General features: G+C 43.3%; 2 protein-coding genes and 1 long non-coding RNA gene across 7 annotated transcripts in view; all 3 read left to right on the top strand.

Moving 5' to 3' along the window:
* The window catches only part of LOC146391817 (protein NLRC3-like), a 94,253-nt gene that overhangs the window by 66,996 nt on the left and 6,253 nt on the right, over nucleotides 1–21,004 (top strand). The window lies entirely within an intron of this gene.
* On the top strand, nucleotides 7,090–7,678 carry LOC146391819 (uncharacterized). The gene is made up of 3 exons (XR_014798952.1): nucleotides 7,090–7,293; nucleotides 7,327–7,419; nucleotides 7,504–7,678. It is a non-coding gene; the product is annotated as an uncharacterized LOC146391819 (long non-coding RNA).
* LOC146391818 (protein NLRC3-like) lies at nucleotides 10,026–11,638 on the top strand. The gene has a single exon (XM_084916917.1). The coding sequence runs from the start codon at nucleotides 10,043–10,045 to the stop codon at nucleotides 11,636–11,638; it is 1,596 nt and encodes a 531-aa protein (XP_084773043.1). The 5' UTR covers nucleotides 10,026–10,042.

Here is a 21,004-nt window from a genome sequence, read left to right as displayed (position 1 = left end):
GGTCAAAGGGGCAGATCCAGCCAAAGCCCTTCATTCTTCAATGGAGGGAAGGCTAATCAGTGCTGTAGCAAACAACCTGGAGCCGTACGACACCAGCTGCTTTCTGTACAGACAGGAATATAAAGGACCGAGCTTGGAGGAAGATATGTGAAGAGATCCGGCAACCTGGTAAGTTCATTCATTTCTCTTTTGAAAGTTTTCTCTGACCCGGGGAAGCCGCACAAAAGCTAGCAAGCCACCGCTATTTTCCCACTGACTACAAATACCGTTCTGCTTTTATGCATGTTGTCATATAGGAATATATTTTGTTTATTAATAAACAGCACACAGTGGTCCCGCTGTTCATCCGTCACTGCTTCGCTTTTTCGCTTATTTTCTTTTTCTTTTCTTTTTTTTGCACCGTACAGCATTGCATTCTGCAGCCTGATTGACAAATCTCCCCCGTGTTGTGTCTCCTGCGCTTGGCAAATTTATCATGTTTGGTTTTGATAACCATCACGTCCAATAGAAAAAACAGCACAAAAACACCCATAACTATGACCCTCATTCGGAAATACACACCTGCACCGCGAGGAAAAAGGCGCACAAAAGTGGCAGGCAGATGAAGACAAAACGCGGCATAATAATACTTTTACGTTTTGCAATCTACAAAGGTTTGCACTTTGAGAATCAATTGTGAGAACTGTGACCAATGTTCATGTGTGTGGGGAAAACAGTGTATAAAGTGCGTGGCGAGGGGCTAGTTATTCTGAGAACCCCTGCTGCAACAAATGAGGGACCACTGTATATACTTTCTCTGATTATTATATTCAACCTGTTAACATTTAATACTGTATTGATAGAGCCAACTGATTCTGCAGCAGAGCATCCCCTGTTGCTTCTCCTGGCTCCCCAGTCTCTGAGCTCCTGCTGCTGCACCCACAGGTATGTACAGCAGCACTGATACCTTTTTAGTCGGTGGGATTGCCTTGTGATCACCTTTACTAAATATCTACAACCAATCTGATTATATCCTGTTTTTGTTTTTTGTTTTTTTCAATGTTGAAATTAAAATCTAGTAGCAGCCTTCTCATTTCTTTGTTTTGTGCTGTTTTACAGGCCCACAGAGGAGGACAGCTCCGAGGCAGATGAGGGATGGGTCCCAGGACGGTCCATCGGCGGTGGAGCTGGCCATCCTGGTGTCCCTGAAGAGTCCACACCAGTCTCCAATGGAGCATTTCCTCCTCAGCCTTGTTCCTGCTCTGGAAAGCAGCTGGGTCCTTTTTATTCCTGTCTCTCTGTAAATACTTATATTTTATATATTTATGTTTAATGTTTTTCTGTTTGAGAATTTTAATATTATTTCAAATAAATTTTTATAATGACTAATGTCTCAGTTCTACTAGACTTGACACATGTAGAATTTATTTCATATTATACTAATGACAAAATATACTAATACAGTGGGATGCAAAAGTTTGGGCAACCTTGTTAATAGACATTATTTTCCTGTATAAATCGTTGGTTGTTACAATAAAAAATGTCAGTTAAATATATCATACAGGAGACACACAGTGATATTTGAGAAGTGAAAAGAAGTTTACTGGATTTACAGAAAGTGTGCAATAATTGTTTAAACAAAATCAAGCAGGTGCATAAATTTGGGCACCACAAAAAAAGAAATAAATATTTAGTGTATATCAATGTGTGTGTCTCCTATATGATATATGGGGTGCCTTCGTCTGGACGTGCTTCCCATCCAGAGCTCCACAGCAGAGAGGGAAGTTCCAGCGCTCCTGGAATCCCTCTGTGATGGACCGCCAGTCTCCAGGTGAAGGCACAGCCATGAGGTCGTCCACTAGACAGTCCCAGATGGCCGTCGCTACCTGGGGGGTGATCTGGCACACCGTGGACACGCCGACTCTGTAACTGAACGCTTGGTCCTGAAGGAGTCCCCGGTGGCAAGGAACCTGGACAAAATTGTTCAAAATTAGTATTATGTGTACTGCAGTTACAAAATACATTATTCAAATTCCAAAATACTTTTGTGATGTCAGATTTAAATCACAAAACTTAAATCTTACATAAAACATTTTGTAATTATAAGGATAATTACAAAATGTATATTAGATAATATCTAAAACAGTTGTGTTTTGTTTTAACTTTAACATATCATAATTTGATTGGTAGCAACTTTTTCCACTACAGTGTGCCAATCACTCATAATTCCTAAACATGTCAATCAGGTAGGAATGAAGTAAGACATTAATAGAAATAAAGAGTTGGATGTTGACATGTAGCCCTTTTCTTGCTTAAATCATTAATATTTTAATAAAAATTAACCTGTGATAAGACAGCTTATCAAGATAGTCAAGTCAAGTCAAGTCAACTTTATTTGTCAATTCTGCCACATGTACAGGACATACAGAGAATAGAAATTTCGTTACTCTCAAACCCTAGATTAAAAAATGCAAATAAAATAATTAAAAATAAAAATTTAAATAAATACAATACAATTTTACATATAACAAGAAAGCTATGCAATATACAATATACAATATTCAAGTAAGGATAAATGACCATGAGTGTAAACCAGGCAGAGTAGTGCAAATAAGCAAATAGTGCAAATGGAGATTAGTAATATACGGTAAGAGATGGTATGACAACAAAGTCTTATGAGGTACTGGCAGTCCAACGCTCCACAAAGTGACTGGTAACTGGTGCAGGCCAGTGAGTGAAGTCAGAGAGTGTGTGTGTGTGTGTGTGTGTGTGAGTGTGTGTGACAGAGTTCAGTGAGACCATGAAGGAGAAGAGGGGAGAGGAGGCAGAATCGGAAGGGAGTTAAGCTTCCTGACAGCCTGATGGATGAAGCTGTCCTTCAGTCTGCTGGTCCTGGCCTGGAGACTCCGCAGTCTCCTCCCTGACGGCAGCAGCTTGAAGAAGCTTTGCATCGGGTGCGTGGGATCAGCCGCTATGCAAAGGGCTTTTTTAGTGAGACGGGTGCTGTAAATGTCCTGGAGGGAAGGGAGAGAGACACCAATGATCCTCTCTGCAGCCCTCACTATGCGTTGGAGGGTTCTATGACAGGACGCATTGCAGGCTCCAAACCACACAGTGATGCAGCTCGACAGGATGCTCTCGATGGTGCCTCTGTAGAAAGTGTACATGATGGGGGCTGGTGCTCCTGCTCTTCTTAGTTTGCGGAGAAAGAAGAGACGCTGCTGTGATTTCTTGGCCAGTGCTGTGGTGTTGTGCGTCCAGGAGAGATCCTCTGTGATATGCACACCCAAGAACTTGGTGCTGCTCACTCTCTCCACAGACGCTCCGTCGATGGTCAGAGGAGCATGTTGGGTGTGCATTCTCCTGAAGTCCACGACAATCTCCTTCGTCTTCTCCACATTCAGAGAGAGATTGTTGTCAACACACCACGTGGCCAGGCGTCTCACCTCACTTCTGTAGTCGGTCTCATCCCTGTTGCTAATGAGACCCACCACCGTTGTGTCATCCGCAAACTTGATGAAGAGGTTGGAGCTATATGATGGAGTGCAGTCATGGGTCAGCAGAGTGAAGAGGAGGGGGCTCAGCACACATCCCTGCGGGGCCCCCGTGTTTAAAATGATGGTGCTGGATGTATTACTGCCGACCCGTACTGCTTGAGGTCTTCCGGTGAGGAAATCCAACAGCCAGTTGCACAGTGAGATGTTGAGCCCCAGCTGGACCAGTTTTTGAGTGAGCTGTTGGGGGATTATAGTGTTAAATGCTGAACTGAAATCTATGAACAGCATTCGAACATATGAGTCTTTTTTTTCCAGGTGTGTGAGTGCTGAGTGGAGTGCAGTGGAGATGGCATCATCGGTTGAGCGGTTGGGCCGATACGCAAACTGGAAGGGATCCAGGGAGGGGGGCAGGACAGTCTTGATGTGTTGCATGACTAGTCGTTCGAAGCACTTCATCAGGATGGGAGTGAGTGCAACAGGACGGTAGTCATTAAAGCAGGAGGGAGATGACTTTTTTGGAACCGGAATGATTGTGGTGGCTTTAAAACATGTGGGGACGACAGCCTGGATGAGTGATATGTTGAAGATGTCTGTGAAGACATCAGTGAGTTCCACTGCACAGTCTCTCAGTACACGACCAGGAATGTTGTCAGGACCCGGAGCTTTACGTGCATTGATCCTGCTGAGGGATCTCCTCACGCTGTCCGGGGACAGAGTCATCACCTGGTCACCAGGAGGGGGTGGGGTCTTCTGTGCAGTGGTGCTGTTTTGGGCTTCAAAGCGAGCAAAGAAAGTATTCAGCTCGTTCAGCAGGGGGATAGTGCTATCACAGGTCTGTGGTGGGGGCTTGTAATCTGTGATGGTCTGAATGCCCCGCCACAGGCTCCGTGAGTCTCTGCTGTCTTTGAAGTGATGAGATATTTTCCTAGAGTACTGTCTCTTAGCTTCTCTGATGCCACGGGAAAGGTTGGCCCTAGCTGTCCTCAGGCTCGCCTCGTCTCCATCTCTGAAGGCAACATTCCTAGCTTTCAGCAGCCTGTAGACCTCTCCTGTCATCCATGGTTTTTGATTTGCCCGGACAGTTATGGTTTTCGTGACTGTTACATCCTCAATACACTTGTTGATGTAGGCAGTAACAGTCTCCGCGTACTCCTGGAGGTCAGTGGTGTTGTTATAGGTGGCAGCCTGCTTAAACATGTTCCAATCTGTGGTGTTAAAGCAGTCCTGTAAAGCCTCTGAAGACTCTTCTGGCCACACTTGTATCCGCTTACGAACCGGTTTGGTGGTTTTAACGAGCGGTCTGTAAGCAGGCATTAGCATGACAGTGATATGGTCTGAGGCGCCAAGGTGGGGGAGGGGAAAAGCTTTGTAAGCTCCTCTCTCGGTGGTGTAAACAAAGTCCAGTGTGTTATTTCCCCTTGTTGGAAAGTCTATGTGTTGTTGTATTTTTGGAAATACGCACTTTAAGTCTGCATGATTGAAATCCCCAGCCAAGATGAGAAAAGCATCAGGATGGGCTGTCTGCTGCTCACTGATGTGCTGGTACAGTTCATTCAGTGCCTCACTCCTGTTGTTGACATTGGAGGAGGGAGGGATGTACACAGCACACAGTAATATGGCTGTATATTCCCTCGGTAGATAGAATGGCCGGCACTTAATAACCATAAACTCCAGCACTGGTGAGCAGTGTTTACAGACCGCAACAGCATCGCGACACCAGGCATCATTGATGTAAACACAAAGTCCTCCCCCGCGGGTCTTACCTCCCGCGACGATGACTCTGTCAGCACGGTAGCATGTTAGCTGGTCGAGCTGAATGGCGCGGTCCGGGACACTGTCGCTAAGCCATGTTTCCGTGAACACAAAAGCACAGCAGTCCTTTACATTCCTTTGAGATGAACGTAGCAGTCGGATGTCGTCCAGTTTATTTTCTAGCGAGCGTACGTTGGCCAGAACGATAGAGGGGATGGCGGGTTTGTGTGGGCTAGCCGCTAGCCTAGCTCGGATGCCGCCGCGCTTACCCCTCTTCTGCTTCCTCTCACACCGCTTGAGGCGCATCCATTGTGGGCGAGGTGCAGGAGTGGGGGTCGGTGATTGAGTAGGCCTTCGGAGCAGACCCAGATCTTTCAGCTCCTCGATGTCCACAGAGTTTAACTTAAAAAGTTTGTTTCTGCCGATGTCGAGAAGAAATGTTCGGGCATATCCTCGCTTGCACACAGATAGACGCGACAGAGACTTACAAAAACACTGCAACTTACAGGACGAAAGACACAAAAAAGTAGTTTGTTTGGGAGAGAGAGAAGCCGCTGCGTGTGCACGCGCCGCCATGTTAGTAAAAGAAATAACCATGTAACTAAAGATGAACCAAACTGTTCAGTTTTATCTAACTGTTTTAATAAAGGCTGGTGACCCCTGTTATAGAGTCTGACAGCTGCAGGGATTATATACAAATATTCAACTATACCAGAATTAAACCAGGTCTAAATAAAAAGGAGTGAGTATCACTACAAAGGTTAACTCAGTGGTCCTAATACCAGTTTGATATCAGCAAACACCGAGCGCATACATTGATATGACACCACAGCCATGCTATCATTGCAAACACTGATAACAGCATAAATCGAATTAAATCGGGACTTGATGAGACCTGAGTATCACTAGAAATATTATAAACAGTCGTCTCCGTAGCACAGTTTGCTATCAGTAAACACCGAGAGCATTCACTGTTAGCATAGCACATCCATGTTAGCAGTGTATAAATGGATGGTTTAGCATATATTACCACAGGTATCAATAAAGGACTACCGTATTAAATACTTTTACTAACCTCAGGCAGATGGACAGGCGCTCTGCAGGTGGGATTGAGCGGCTGTAGTTGGTGTCTAGGCGGGCGATTCTGGGACCGACGCGGGAAAGCAGGTCCTCAAACTGGCCGGTGATATCGCTGGAATCGGCCGTCATCCAGGCGCAGCTCCTGGAGCAAACGGTGAAACTCACCAAACTGCTCACGCCTCTGGAGGACCTGATGGACCCAGGTACGGCGAGGACGTCTTTTACGCCACTGCTCTGCTCTCCACAGTACATAGAGAATGGAGACTCTCTCTTCAAGCGCTAGCTCGACAGCTGCCATCTTGCAAAGATACCGTCTGGCACAACTTCCTCCCACATTTCTGGTTCACGCGCGTCAAATATTTTGACACGCGATGGATTTTTCTTGGACACGCGTTGAGACGCGAATGTGCACGCGTCAAATTAGGGGCGTTTGGGGCGTTTTTGTTCGCGTCCATCGCGTTCGGTGTGAACACACCGTAAGAGTTCCTACAGACAGGAGTTAAAAAGCTGCTTTTAGTGTGTAATCAGAATCCAGGACTGAGAGCAGCAGCAGAGCTGATGGATGATGAATTACTGGATGGAAGAAGCTTCTCATTAGCAGTGAATCAGTGTGTGTGCAGTTCTCTGCAAACTCAGCAGGAATAATTAGTGTGAAGCTTTAACTCTGCTGATCCTCTTTGAATCCTGGATCAGCTGAAATGTTTAAAATGTTGTTCACACGTGTTGAACTGACTGAAGCCTCCAGTCACAGTGAATCAGTGTGTGTCAGTGAATGCATCGTGTGTGCTTCAGGCTCCATCTAGTGGACTGATAGTAGAGCAGCTGATGGCAGCTTCCTCTGCCTCACACTGCTGTCTGACTGCATTCAGCTGACACTGAGATGAAGCAGGAAAGAAGCAGCTGATATTTGGACAGCACACATGATGGAAAGGAGGATTTCAGTTGATGTGCACATGAATGATTTGTGTTTCCTCTGCAGGTGAAGGTAGAAAGTGTGTGTGAGCTGATGTGAATTGAGCAGCATGGATCAGTGTGAGGACAGAGAGGAGAGAGTCCCTCCCTCTAAAACCACTCTGTGTGGGGAACATGAGAGCCAGACCAAAGCTCAGAGGTGAGATGACCATCTCTAACTGTCCATGACTCTTCTCCATGTCACAGCTCAGCACTCACATCACTGCTCCATCATTATTCACAGGAAGAAACAAGGAACTAAACGTAAACATTAACCTGGACCCAGCTGTGTGTCCTTAAGGAGTGACTGGTCTGAAGAGCGCTTCATTTATTTTAAATCCCAGCCTGTGTCTGCTGCAGAGAGGTGAGCTGTTAGTAAGATGAACAACAACAACAACAAACTTTATTTATATAGCACATTTAAAAACCAGTGGTGTACCAAAGTGCTTAACATGCAAGAGAGTAGGATGAAGTAACAGGGAAGGATGAGGGCTATGGCAAGGTACCAAAACATGCTAGCAGGTTGACATTAAAACACAAAAGCGAGAGAATTGCATAGAAAAGCATAATGAACCCTTTGATGTCAGTTTGGTTCCTTCCACCTGTCCTCGCCCTCCTCCTGCTCCACATATATCAGACCACATCAGTGGTCCTGGGCTGACGTTGTAGTCCCCACTCACAAGTCTCAGAGCTGTTTCTGGTGCAAGGTGACTGATTAGCCTCAGCACCCAACTCCAGATTACAGAGTTGTTAAAACTGGTTTTATTGACACTGAATCTGTTTATTCCTTTCCCCTAAACCCACAGAGTCCATCCCAACTGCTCAGGGAGCCAAATCCTAACAGCTTTTTATTCAGTCTTGTCTGAGACACATGCAAAGTTATCAGTGTCTCTGACCACAAATGAATTCTGTTTAATGTCCAAAACAGCCTGCGAGGAACAAACTAATGTGTGAATATTTTTCCAACTTTACCAAAGTCTGGCACAGATATTTTTCTACATTGGAGAATGATGGGAATAATCCCCCAGTTCAGCTCAGAGTGGGTCTGCATAAATAAAGGCAAACATGACACACAGTTATATATCTCTATATAAAAGCCATTTATTCCTTTGGTTTGTATTATTAAAAGAGGAGGGGTCAGGGGAGGGTCCATGTTTATATAGGCAAGGAGGGAGGAAGTCTGAAAATACAGATGTGATAAAGACAATGAGAATAGAAGAATCTCGCACATAAATAAATAATGAATAAATATATAAAAAGGAACTGCTGGATCCAGTGTGGACATATAGAGTCACCAGGAGAACCCAGAGATGAACAGAAGGTGATTTGTTAGCGTTCCCTTTTTTCCTTTCCTTAGTCCTTCTTACCTCTCCTCCTTCCTTGTAGTTGTTGTTTGATTTGACATTAGGACCAGTGTACAGTGTGGGTTCCCCTCAGACTGAGTGGGAGTGGGCTGGCCCACTGCATGACCCCCTGACTGTGACAGAGTCAATGGTGGGTTCATTGTAATAACTAAGAGTGGGAACACCGATCTTCTCCTCTCGCTCCCTCATCGGCCCCTCTCAAAAGTTAGAAAAAAAAGACCAAAAAAAAGATTTTCTGTTGCAGATATGCTTCCAATGCTAATGCTAAAGACTTCATAACAGATGCTCAGCTGGGACAAGAACTACATCTTGTGTTGTTCAATAATAAAGAACCAGCAAAGATGTTTGGACTTGTATGTGTTTGATCCTGCAGCTGGAGCAGCTGTCAGAAACCACATCTGTAATGTGGCACCGAGTACAGTCTGACTGACAGCTGGGACACTTTTGTTTTAGCTGCTTAGTTTATGCTGGAGGGGAACCTGCTCATCTTGGATGTGTTTCTGTAACTAATCAGCTACTTCTGTAAAGTAATGAAAATGAACTAAACCAAGCTAATCTGCACACTGACTGGAAAACATTCAGGATGCCCTCTGATGGAAGGCTTTTACTGTAAAGTCTTTGCAGGAAGTTTGTATTCACAGAAAACTGTTGGCAGATCACTGAGTGTTTAATGAGGCAGGCAGACAGGAAAAGCAGCTCATTAGTGTTGATGAAATCAAATGAAGCATCACTTTGCTTCCAGACTGAACGCTGCCTTCAAACAGAAAAGTATCTCCACTTTACTCTGTGACCATCAGAACTTCTGCACAATCTTTTACATTTTGATATTATAGAAACAGTCAGTAAATGATTTTAGTGATAAAGAAATGTGTTCACAGAGAGAGGAAGAGGAAGAGGAGCGGTGTCTGTGAGGAGGAGCAGCTGTCCTGTGGATCTGAAGGATCCAGTCTCTACCAGCTGTGGATACTGGTTCTGCAGACAGTGCATCTCCTCATACTGGGACCAGTCTGCTTCATCAGGAGACTCCTCCTGTCCCCAGTGTGGAGAAAGATCCAGAAGCAGAGCTGGACTGCAGACAGCCAGTCAGAGCAGCTGTGTACAAAGTAAGACTGAACATCTGTCTGCTGATGGACTCATTTTTGAAAACTGGACTTCTTGTGTTGTTCAGACATTGAAGAGTTTTCTTTCTCTTTAGTCTCATTGTTTTTCTTTCTTTCAGCAGATGTTGGTCTGCAGGAGGCTTTAGATGAACATAAGATCAGTCTGAGGAGGAGATGTGAACGTGTGACTGAAGGAAGTGATGAAACAGGAAGTAGAACCCTCCTCAACACCATCTACACTGAGCTCTACATCACAGAGGGACAGAGTGAAGAGGTTCAAACCCAACATGAGGTGAGGCAGCTGCAGACAGCTTCCAAGATGGACGCCCTCCATGAAGCTCCAATCAGGTGCCAGGACATCTTTAAAGCCTTACCTGACCAACAGAGACCCATCAGAGTGGTTCTGACCAACGGCGTGGCTGGTGTTGGAAAAACCTTCTCAGTGCAGAAGTTCACTCTGGACTGGGCAGAGGGCTTGGAGAACCAACATGTCAGTGTGGTGGTTCTGCTTTCATTCAGGGAGCTGAACCTGATCAGAGATGAGCAGTACAGTCTTCTGGAGCTGCTCCATGTTTTCCATCCAACATTACAGAAGGTCACAGCAGAGAAGCTGGCTGTCTCTCAGCTTTTGTTCATCTTTGACGGCCTGGATGAAAGCAGACTTTCATTGGATTTCACCAACAGGAAGCTGCTGTCTGATGTCACACAGAAGTCATCAGTCAGCCAGCTGCTGACAAACCTCATCCAGGGGAATCTGCTTCCCTCGGCTCTCGTCTGGATAACTTCCCGACCTGCAGCGGCCAATCAGATCCCTCCTACATGTGTTGACAGGCTAACAGAAGTACGAGGCTTCACTGACGCCCAGAAGAAGGAGTACTTCAGGAGGAGATTCAGTGATGAAGAGCTGTCCAGCAGAATCATCTCCCACATGAAGACATCCAGGAGCCTCCACATCATGTGTAGTATCCCAGTCTTCTGCTGGATCACTGCTACTGTTCTGGAGCACATGTTGACTACAGAGCAGAGAGGAGAGCTGCCCAAGACCCTGACTGACATGTACTCACACTTCCTGCTGGTTCAGACAAAGAGGAAGAAGAACAAGTACCATGAGGGACATGAGACGAGTCCACAGGAGCTGACGGAGGCTGACAGGGAAGTTCTTCTGAAGCTGGGGAGGCTGGCGTTTGAACATCTGGAGAAAGGAAGCATCATGTTCTACCAAGAAGACCTGGAGCAGTGTGGTCTGGGTGTGACAGAGGCCTCGGTGTACTCAGGGGTTTGTACAGAGATCTTCAAAAGAGAGTGTGTGATCTTCCAGAAACCAGTCTACTGCTTTGTTCATCTGAGCCTTCTGGAGTTTCTGGCTGCAGTCTACATGTTCCGCTGCTTCACCAACAGGAAGACAGAGGTGGTGCAAGAGTGCTTGGGTAAAGACTACAATGAGTCTGGTCTGAATGGTTTCATAAAGACAATCATGGAGAAATCCCTCCAGAGTAAAAATGGGCACCTGGACCTGTTTGTTCGCTTCCTTCATGGCCTCTGTCTGGAGTCCAACCACAGACTCTTAGTAGGTCTGCTGGGTCAGACAGAGATCAGTCCAGGAACCATCCAGAGAGTCATCAACAACCTGAAGGAGATGAACAGTGATGAAATCTCTCCTGACAGAAGCATCAACATCTTCCACTGTCTGATGGAGATGAACGATCTCTCATTATTTCAGGAGATCCAAGAGTTCCTGAAGTCAGAGAACAGATCAGAGAAGGAACTCTCTGAGATCCAGTGCTCAGCTCTGGCCTTCATGCTGCAGATGTCAGAGGAAGTTCTGGATGAGTTGGACCTGCAGAAGTACAACACATCAGAGCGGGGACGACTGAGACTGATTCCAGCTGTGAGGAACTGCAGAAAGGCTCTGTAAGTCACACTTGATTATTCAAAATCATCAGCATAAAGCAGTAGATTTGTTATTCAGAAATACACCAGGGTTTCTGTAGGTTATTAAAAAGTCTGAAAATAAAATCAAGGAAAATAACAGATTTCGTTTTTCAAAATTAAATTAGCTGTCAGTATTATATTCAATTATTAATTAATTAATTATTATATTTTTTATGGGTTCATATCACTTAATTTTGATGTCCCTTTTGTTCTCACGCATGTTTATTAATTTGTAGGAAGTAGTGATAATTTAAAACCTTGTATGTGAGCAGCAGGATTTTGAATTCTGGATTTAACATGAAGTCAATGAAGGGAAGCCAAAACAGGAGAAATCTGCTCTCTCTTTCTAGTCCCTGTCAGGACTCTTGCTGCAGCATTTTGGATTAGCTGAAGACTTTTCAGTGAGTTTTTTGGACATCCTGATAATAATGAATTACAGTCGTCCAGCCTGGAAGTAATAAATGCATGAACTAGTTTTTCAGTGTCACTCTGAGACAGGATATTTCTAACTTTAGAGATGTTGCACAAATGGAAGAAAGCAGTCTTACATATTTGTTTAATATGTGCATTGAAGGACATGTCCTGGTCAAAAATGACTCCAAGGTTCCTCACAGCGTTACTGGAGGCCAAGGTAATGCCATCCAGAGTAAGAATCTGCTTAGATACCATATTTCTAAGATTTTCAGGGCCGAGTACAATAACCTCAGTTTTATCTGAATTAAGAAGCAGAAAGTTAGTGGCCATCCAGGTCTTTATGTCTTTAAGACATTCCTGCAGTTTAACTAATTGGTGTGTGTTATCTGGCTTCATGGACAGATTAAGGTTATCTAATAACGGTTATTATATCTTATCTTATATTTCCTGCCCATCACTTTTAACCAGTCAAATAGATGCACATTGTCATATAAAACTTTGTATACTACTAAGTCAGATTACTCTTTTTTGGGAAGACTGGCTGCAGTAGATCTAAGAACTGGAGGAACTGTTTTGGCTATGATTCCTCAAGGTGTCAATGCTGGCGTGGCAAGCCGTGTGGAGGTAAAACCCCAAATGCAGGAAGAGGTTGTGATGAGGGCAAGCTTTATTTATTCACAGGAAGTGCAGAATACAATAGGAGCCGAGATGGCATATGCAGAAACTCAGGAAACTCTACACTGGGAAAACTAAGAGACTGAACTGAAACCTGAATCCATAGGGAGACACGGAGAGAGAAACTTCAGGGAGGAAACACAGGGAGTGGCTTTCAGGGACCCTAAAAGCTTTCATCAGGAACTCAATGGGAATGTGGCATACAACACAACTTGCCAACTTCTACCCTGTAGCACAAGTCACCAGTAAGTGTGGGATCTATTGAGGAGATGCTCTGTCTCCACTGCTGTTCTGCATAGGCCTGAATCCCCTCAGTGAGATCATTAACAAGACTGGCTACGGCTACTGGCCTCTCCCTTCCTTCCCTCCCCATCTCCAGCTGCCTCCCTCTTCCCGCTCCACCACAATCACCCACACATGCAGGGCCTTGGGGTAAAGGTGTGTCACCAGGGTGCAGGGGAGGCATCCCCCCCTCTGTCCCCTTCTGGCTTCTTGTGCCTCAATTTTATCTAACAACTTAGACATTCACATTACTCACACTCTCGTAACACATACATGTAGGATCTTGGGGGTGGGCACGCTACACGGACTCCAAAAGACCATCAGGGTGTACACCTCACCCCTGGCATCGTTGCCCACCTCTCAATTTTAAATACACGTAGACATTGAGGGCTATCAGGAGGGGCTATGCGCTTACCTGCTGCTCTCTGGCAGGTAGCTCCATGCCCTCCTGGGTTTTAAATGCACCTTAGAACACACATGTGTTTTTGAACATTCAATGTTACTCAAAACACTCTGCACACTATTCCAAATAACTGGTTTGAAACTGGTTACTTTTTAATTTTAGATTTCATTTTAAGTACTTAATGTGAACTTTCAGCGCTCTGCATGGTAGGCTGCATGGTGAGGCTCAGATAAGATAAAATAAGGACTTCATGATTCTTCTTAGGTAAATTCACTTGTCACAGTAGCAATAATAAGTGCTTAAAACAGACACAAGAGTAGAAAAAAAGAAAAGCAAAAAATACAAATAAAAAACCGAAGATAAAAGTGAATTACACAGACAAAATCCAGATTTGGCATTTGCAAATTAAGGATTACTGGTTGTTCAAACAATTAAGACTAAAGTTCCTATAGTCTCACTTGACAGCGGGGTTGTAGTGTCTGATAACACATAACATCTTGAGGTCTCAATGTGGACTTTGAGTACATTTGCTAGCCAAGGCTAAATACTGAGAGGGTCAAAAATGAAGGGTAAAGAACATCTGACTGTACGTAAGGGTAGCAAAAGTGATAGACTGAGGTTGTGCCAAATATGTTAAAGTTAGGGTGATTTGTTAGAGAATGGTACCCCATGGGTGCCGTCTGCAGGTTATAAAAGAGAGTTATGTTCATACGTTCTTTTGAGATTCGTTTTACAATTTGACTTTCAGAACTCCCTGGGTTGTGTGCAATCTGTGATGGGCTTGTTTGGAATAAATCCTCCTTTATTCAAATAACACTTTCTCAGGCTCTTCACAGAAGAAGAATCCTCACATAAGCATGTGCTACCATTTTGAACCAATGTACACATTTACCATCACTGACCCAACTAGGACCTACATTGGATGCCCACCCATATGGATTTGATGTTAGAAACCCAAGTGGGTCCCATATATACTAAACAATCTTGAGCCCATGTAAAATATATGCCCATATTAATTTAACATATCCCATTTGGGGCCCACATAGACATGTTTTCAGGGTCTGACTTGCATTTGCCCATGTGTGACCCATATAGTTTGGCCAGGTAGGCCCCACCTGTGTCATCGATACTAAAACATATATTGATTACATAACTTTGCCCCACCTGGGGCACATAACAACAGCCTATCCTTAAATGACTGTGTTTGCCCATGTCTATCCCAGGTGGAAAACCCAAGTGGGTCCTACATGTCTTTCCCATTTTGGACCAAGTTAAGTGTTTCCCATGTTTGACCCAGCTAGGACCTACTAAAAGTGCTCACTTGGGATGGCCCATATGGGTTTAATGTGAAGAACCCAAATACCAGGTGGGGCCCATATATACATGTTGGCTGGGCCTTGACCTTTCCGGAATGTTCGGAATTCCGGGATGCGCCATAGTTACGGAATGTTCGGAATTCCGGAATGCGTTCCGGAATGTTCGGAATTCCGGGATGCGCCATAGTTACGGAATGTTCGGAATTCCGGAATGCGTTCCGGAATGTTCGGAATTCCGGAATGCGCCATGGTTCCGGAATGTTCGGAATTCCGGAATGCGCCAAGGTTCCGGAATGTTCGGAATTCCGGAATGCGTTCCGGAATGTTCGGAATTCCGGGATGCGCCAAGGTGCCGGAATGTTCTGAATTCCGGGATGTGCCATAATTCATAGTGTCACAGTTCCGAACATTCCGGAACCTTGGCGCATCCCGGAATTCCGAACATTCCGGAAAGGTCAAGGTGGTGGTACCAAATGAGAAGGAGGGGAAGAGGGACTGTAGGAGAGTTAATATCAATAAAAGCTGAGCAGGAGCTAAGAGCATGAACTATGAGAGGCTGAAAACAGAGCAGCAACTATGAACTAGGGGACTCAGAGCTAAGAGGGAAGTGGCAAAAAACATGAACTGTGACACTATGAACTATGGCGCATCCCGGAATTCCGAACATTCCGGAACGCATTCCGGAATTCCGAACATTCCGTAACTATTTGCGCCAAGGTTCCGGAATGTTCGGAATTCTGGAATTTCGGAATGTTCGGAATTCCGGAATGCACCATGGTTCTGGAATGTTCGGAATGTTCGGAATTCTGGAATGCGCCATAGTTCCGGAATGTTCGGAATTCCGGAATGCGCCATAGTTCCGGAATGTTCGGAATTCCGGAATGCACCATGGTTCCGGAATGTTCGGAATTCCGGAATGCGCCATAATTCCGGAATGTTCGGAATTCCAGAATGCACCATGGTTCCGGAATGTTTGGAATGAGACTTCAATAAGGTTATAGCCCCTATGACTCAAATCAAGTTAAAACGAGAAATAAATTCATAAGTTGAATTATGTCATATGGAAGAAAATGTTGAGTAATGAATGATGAATTTAAGCTATTTGAATTTGTACAGCTGTTTTTCAAATATGAAGTCTGTATGACTTGGGCGTGGCTGGTGCATAGCTTTCATGATTTATATTAATAAATAGCAGGGACTTTATACTTGGTTGTATTTAGAACTGTTAAAAATAATTAAATATAAGCAATTAACATTTAAACTTCTCACAAGAGCATTTTCAGCATCGTATCAAAGAAAAACAACACCTGGAGAACAAGCTAAAAGAAAGGCAAGATATTTATAAAGATTGTTTTTGTTTTGCCCATACTTATCGTTGATGATTTCAAATAGAACATATGAACCATTCCGTGGTCTTAGCGTTTCTCTGCTGCACGCAGAAGTCGTTGTGACCCACTGCCAGCCTGTGTTGTCTTGTGTGTGTGTGATTGTGTGTGTTTTCCACTCTTTCCATGTCAAACAGAATGGACTCAGGCGCAGACTCAGGCTCTTGAGGATAAGAGTGCACTTTTTGGTATTTTGTGCTTCTGGCGCACTGTAATTATGTTCTTATGCAATGGGGGAGTTGGATAAGCCAGGATAAGACAGTTTTTTGACAGTCTTGCCGTAACTTAAATTTTCATTAGACATCTTTTTTGAAAGAAAAGTACCTGGTCTTGCTCGTGTTTACCTGTTGTTGGCTCCTAAAGGTGGTACAGAAGAGTAAAACAGAGCCAGAATGCCGCCAATACAAAAGTAAAAAAAACTAGCTTCACTGGTGACGGAAAAGGTAAGTGACTCATGCTGCAGGTGAGATCAGATGCAGGAGATGTAGCAGAAAGAAAGCAAATGGTAGCTTAGAATTTAACAAAAGGTTTTTTTCAAGGTCCCATTGTTCCAAATATACCAATCAACTGTCATATAATTAACCATATCTTATCATAATGAGTGTTGGGTAAGTTACTGTTAGAGATATTCTTTTATCAAGGACTCAGATATAATGAAATAACACTCAGACACTTCAGCAGTTTAACGTGCACGGGTGAGAGCTCAACGGAGACTCACACCCTGCAGCAGCTCTCTGCCTTTATTTATACACAGCATGAAGCATACAAAAAAGAAAATAACATGCTTATCTAGTCAACCAGGCAGGTGTGACTTCTCAAAACGTTGTGTTCTCTACAAGGTCGTTTCTTATTCTTGGGTGGTGGTTTCCTGTTGCTGACAGATAATGTGACGGCAAACAGTTTCCGTTATAGAGCAAAGAGCCAGCGGTTAATTGTGCAGCTGGTTGAGTACAAACAGAAATATAAACACTCTTAGCTGATTATTATATGAATAATAAAACCTTTAAAAGCAAAAATCCTTTGACATTCCCTCCTGTTGTTTAGATTTCTTTTATGACAGTACTGTTATATTTTTCAGTTCATAACCTCATGTCTGAACATTTTCGGTTTGAACGTCATGAAACAGTCCTGTGTTCAATTAGACTAGACATCACTATATGAATCATCTTTCAAAACTTCTTCCATTTGAGACAGTGTTACATAAGCGTTGATAGAGGTCGTCACCATGTTTGACACCATTTTCTTCAGACAGGGTATTACACATGTTGTGAAAACACATAATAGTAAAAGCAAAAATCCAATACAAACAAGTCCTTTAATCAGTAGGGACTTCCATGGACCACCTAGCAACCATGTCAACCAATCTTCAGTGCTTGTGACATAGTCTTGTTGTTGAGCGTCCTTAATCTTTCTCAAGGCGTTCAGAGCGTCAGTCATGTTTTGTGAATGCACATTGTCTGGGATGTATGTACAGCATGTGGTGTTAAACAATACGCACAAACCTCCTTTTTCAGCTAGAATCATGTCCAGTGCGACTCTGTGTTGCATCACTACAATGTGTATTGCGTCGATTTCTTCATTTTGCGCCTTGTTGATTTTCATTGAGGAACAATCCAAATCGGTAGTCAAGTGTCTCGATCCTGAGCATGTTTTTTCCAGCTCCCACCCAAGGGAACAAGGAGTGGAGGACGATCTGTGTGCACCAGTACTAATTTCAGACCACACCTTCAAGATCACAGCAGAGACACACACACGCACATCAAGAGCAAAGCGTGAAGTCGCTGAAGTCGCTAAAGTATTGCCACATGACCCAATCTACGGATCAGATGTGCCTAAGAACTTCAAACTATAGAAACTCCCACCATGCTGTCAGAGAAGAGCTGATGCTGATGCTTTTGAAGCATTCATGTCGTTGGATGTTTGAGCTGATAAATGGTAGATCTGAAATCTCTAGATTATTGCAAAGTGCTTGCTCTACATCTAGCCAAGGTTCATCTAAGAGGGTATGTTTTAGCCATCCTGAGATAAACTGAAGCCAGTTGGCTAAGAAGTAGTGCTGAAAGTTAGGTAGTTCTAATCCTCCTTTATCCTTGGTCTTTTGTAGTGTTTTTAACACAGGGGCACCACAGGGGACTGTCCTCTCCCCCTTCCTCTTCACCCTCTACACCACAGATTTCAGCCACTGCACAGAGACCTGCCATCTTCAGAAGTTTTCTGATGACTCTGCGGTGGTTGGATGCATCAGCAGGGATGATGAGACAGAGTACCGGGCTGTGGTCGACTCCTTTGTCACGTGGTGTGAGCAGAATCATCTGCAGCTCAACGTGGCAAAGACCAAGGAACTGATCGTGGACTTCAGGAAGACCAGGAAACACTTGACCCCTGTTTCAATCCAGGGGGTCAGTGTTGACATTGTGGAGGACTATAAATACCTTGGAGTACACATTGACAATAAACTGGACTGGGCTAAAAACACCACAGCACTTTACAGGAAGGGCCAGAGTCGTCTCTATTTTTTGAGGCGACTGAGGGTGGTGTCGGAGAGGCGGATGCTGTCCAAGATAAAGACAATGTTGGATAACACCTCCCACCCACTCCATGACATGCTGGTCAGTCACAGGAGCACGTTCAGTGAGAGACTGAGACTACCGAAAAGCACCACTGAACGACACAGGAAATCTTTCCTGCCTGTGGCCATCTCCCTGTACAACGCATCCACTTAACACACTGGTTACTGCTACAACTACACGTTTCTTTTCCAGCTATTTATTTATGAGTGACTTATGTATGTATATATATGTATATATTGTACTATTCTTAGTTAGCGTATTGTCTGTCTTGTCTTAATGTTGGTTTATAATGGAGCACTGTAACAAAAAATAATTTCCCCCAGGGATTAATAAAGTATTCTGATTCTGATTCTGATTAAGCTTATATGTGGGGGTTTATTTTTCCAAAGGAATTTGGACATACATGAATCTAGAGATCTGTACCAATCTTGTGGCGGTTTAGTTGGGATCATTGAGAATAAATAATTTATTTTTGGTAAAACCATCATTTTTATAGCGGCAACCCTTCCCATAAGTGATATGGGTAGACATTTCCACCTAGCCAGATCACCTTCTACTTTCTTTAAAAGTGGGATATGGTTTAATTTAGTTAGATCTGCAAGCTTGGGAGAAACATTAATACCTAAATATTTTATATTTCCCTATTGCAGTGGTGTAGAAGAGGAATTATGGAAGGAGCAATTAATTGGAAGGACTGTAGATTTTGACCAGTTAATTGAGTAATCTGATATTCTTGCAAAAGAGTTTATCAATTCAATCACCCCAGAGATATTGGTTTGTGAATTTTGGAGAAAGAGTAACACATCATCCGCATAAAGGCTGATTTTATGTTCCACGTTCTTGCATTTTATGCCCTTAATTTCTGAATTCTGTCTAATTGCTGCTGCTAGTGGGTCAATAAAAATTGCAAACAGTGAAGGGGAGAGTGGGCATCCCTGCCTGGTGCCCCTCAGGAGACAGAAGCTGGAGGATGTCTGGTCATTTGTTCTGACACAAGCTGTTGGGGAATTATATAATATTTTTAACCAGTTAATGAAAGAGGATCCAAAACCAAATTTGTGTAAAATTGCAAATAGAAATTTCCAGTTAACTCTGTCAAATGCCTTTTCTGCATCTAAAGAAAATATTGTAGTTTCAAGGTTTTTACTGCATGAGTAGTCTATCAAATTAAGTAATCTGCGTGTATTTGTTGATGAGTGCCTACCTTTTATGAAACCAGTTTGGTCAGGATGAATTAAAAGGGGGGTTATTTTCTCTAATCTCTTTGAGAGAGCTTTGCAGATTATTTTAAGGTCTACATTTATAAGGGATATTGGACGATAGCTTGAGGGATATAAAGGGTCTTTGCCTGGTTTTAGCAGGAGATTAATGTTTGTAGAATTCATATTTGATGGAAGTCTGCCCTTTTCTTTGATTTCCAACAATGTTCTGTAGAAAACTGGTGCTAGAATCGTCCAGAATTCTTTGTAGAATTCTGCAGGAAAGCCGTCTGGACCTGGAGCCTTATTATTGGGCATACTTATCAGGGCTTCCTGGAGTTCACCTGATGTCAGTGGCAAATCCAGTGCCGTTGCTTGGGTGTCTAATAATTTTGGAAACGTTATGTTGTCCAAAAACTGATCAATTTCCTTTTTAGATGGGTTTATTTGTGGTGAATACAACGTTTTATAGAAATCCCTGAAAATGTTGTTTATTTGTTTCGGTTCATATATTGTGTTCCCAGATGAATCTTGAACAGCACATATAGTTGTTTTTTCTTTATTTATTTTTAGCTGGTTTGCTAGAAATTGACCGGATTTATTACCATGTTCATAATTTTGTAAGCGTAGTCTTTGTACTAAGAATTTTTTTTTTTTTTTTATCAATTATCTCATTTAATTCTAGTTTTGTTTTGCGTATTTTGTTCAATGTTTCCTGATCTTGGTGGGACGCGTAGGCTTCTTCTAGTGATTTGACGGTTTTTTCTAATTCCTGAATATTTTTGTTTTCTTTTTTCTTTTTATGTGATGAGAAAGAAATTATTTTACCTCTCATCACAGCTTTCCTTGCTTCCCATAGAACAGAAGCTGATGTTCCGGGAGTGTCATTATAGTCTAAATATGAAGTCCACTCTTTTTTAAAATATTTAATAAAGTCTTCATCTTTAAGCAGTGATGTATTAAATCTCCAGTTTTTACTTGGCGTAGTATTATTCTTGTGCATTAGTGTTAAAGATACAGGAGCATGATCGCTGACAGCTATAGGGTGAATCTCAGTGTCTGAAATGTCGCTCAGCAGTGAGCAGCTGACCAAAAAATAATCCAG

Source organism: Perissodus microlepis, chromosome 3 (genome assembly GCF_051167445.1).
Source record: "Perissodus microlepis isolate ML-2025 ecotype Zambia chromosome 3, ASM5116744v1, whole genome shotgun sequence".
NCBI lineage: Eukaryota > Metazoa > Chordata > Actinopteri > Cichliformes > Cichlidae > Perissodus > Perissodus microlepis.
This window is presented reverse-complemented; position numbering and strand designations above follow the sequence as displayed.

What these genes read in the sequence shown, in the direction of transcription:
- LOC146391818 (XM_084916917.1), top strand. Translation starts at nt 10,043, where the DNA reads ATGGACGCCCTCCATGAAGCTCCAATCAGGTGCCAGGACATCTTTAAA.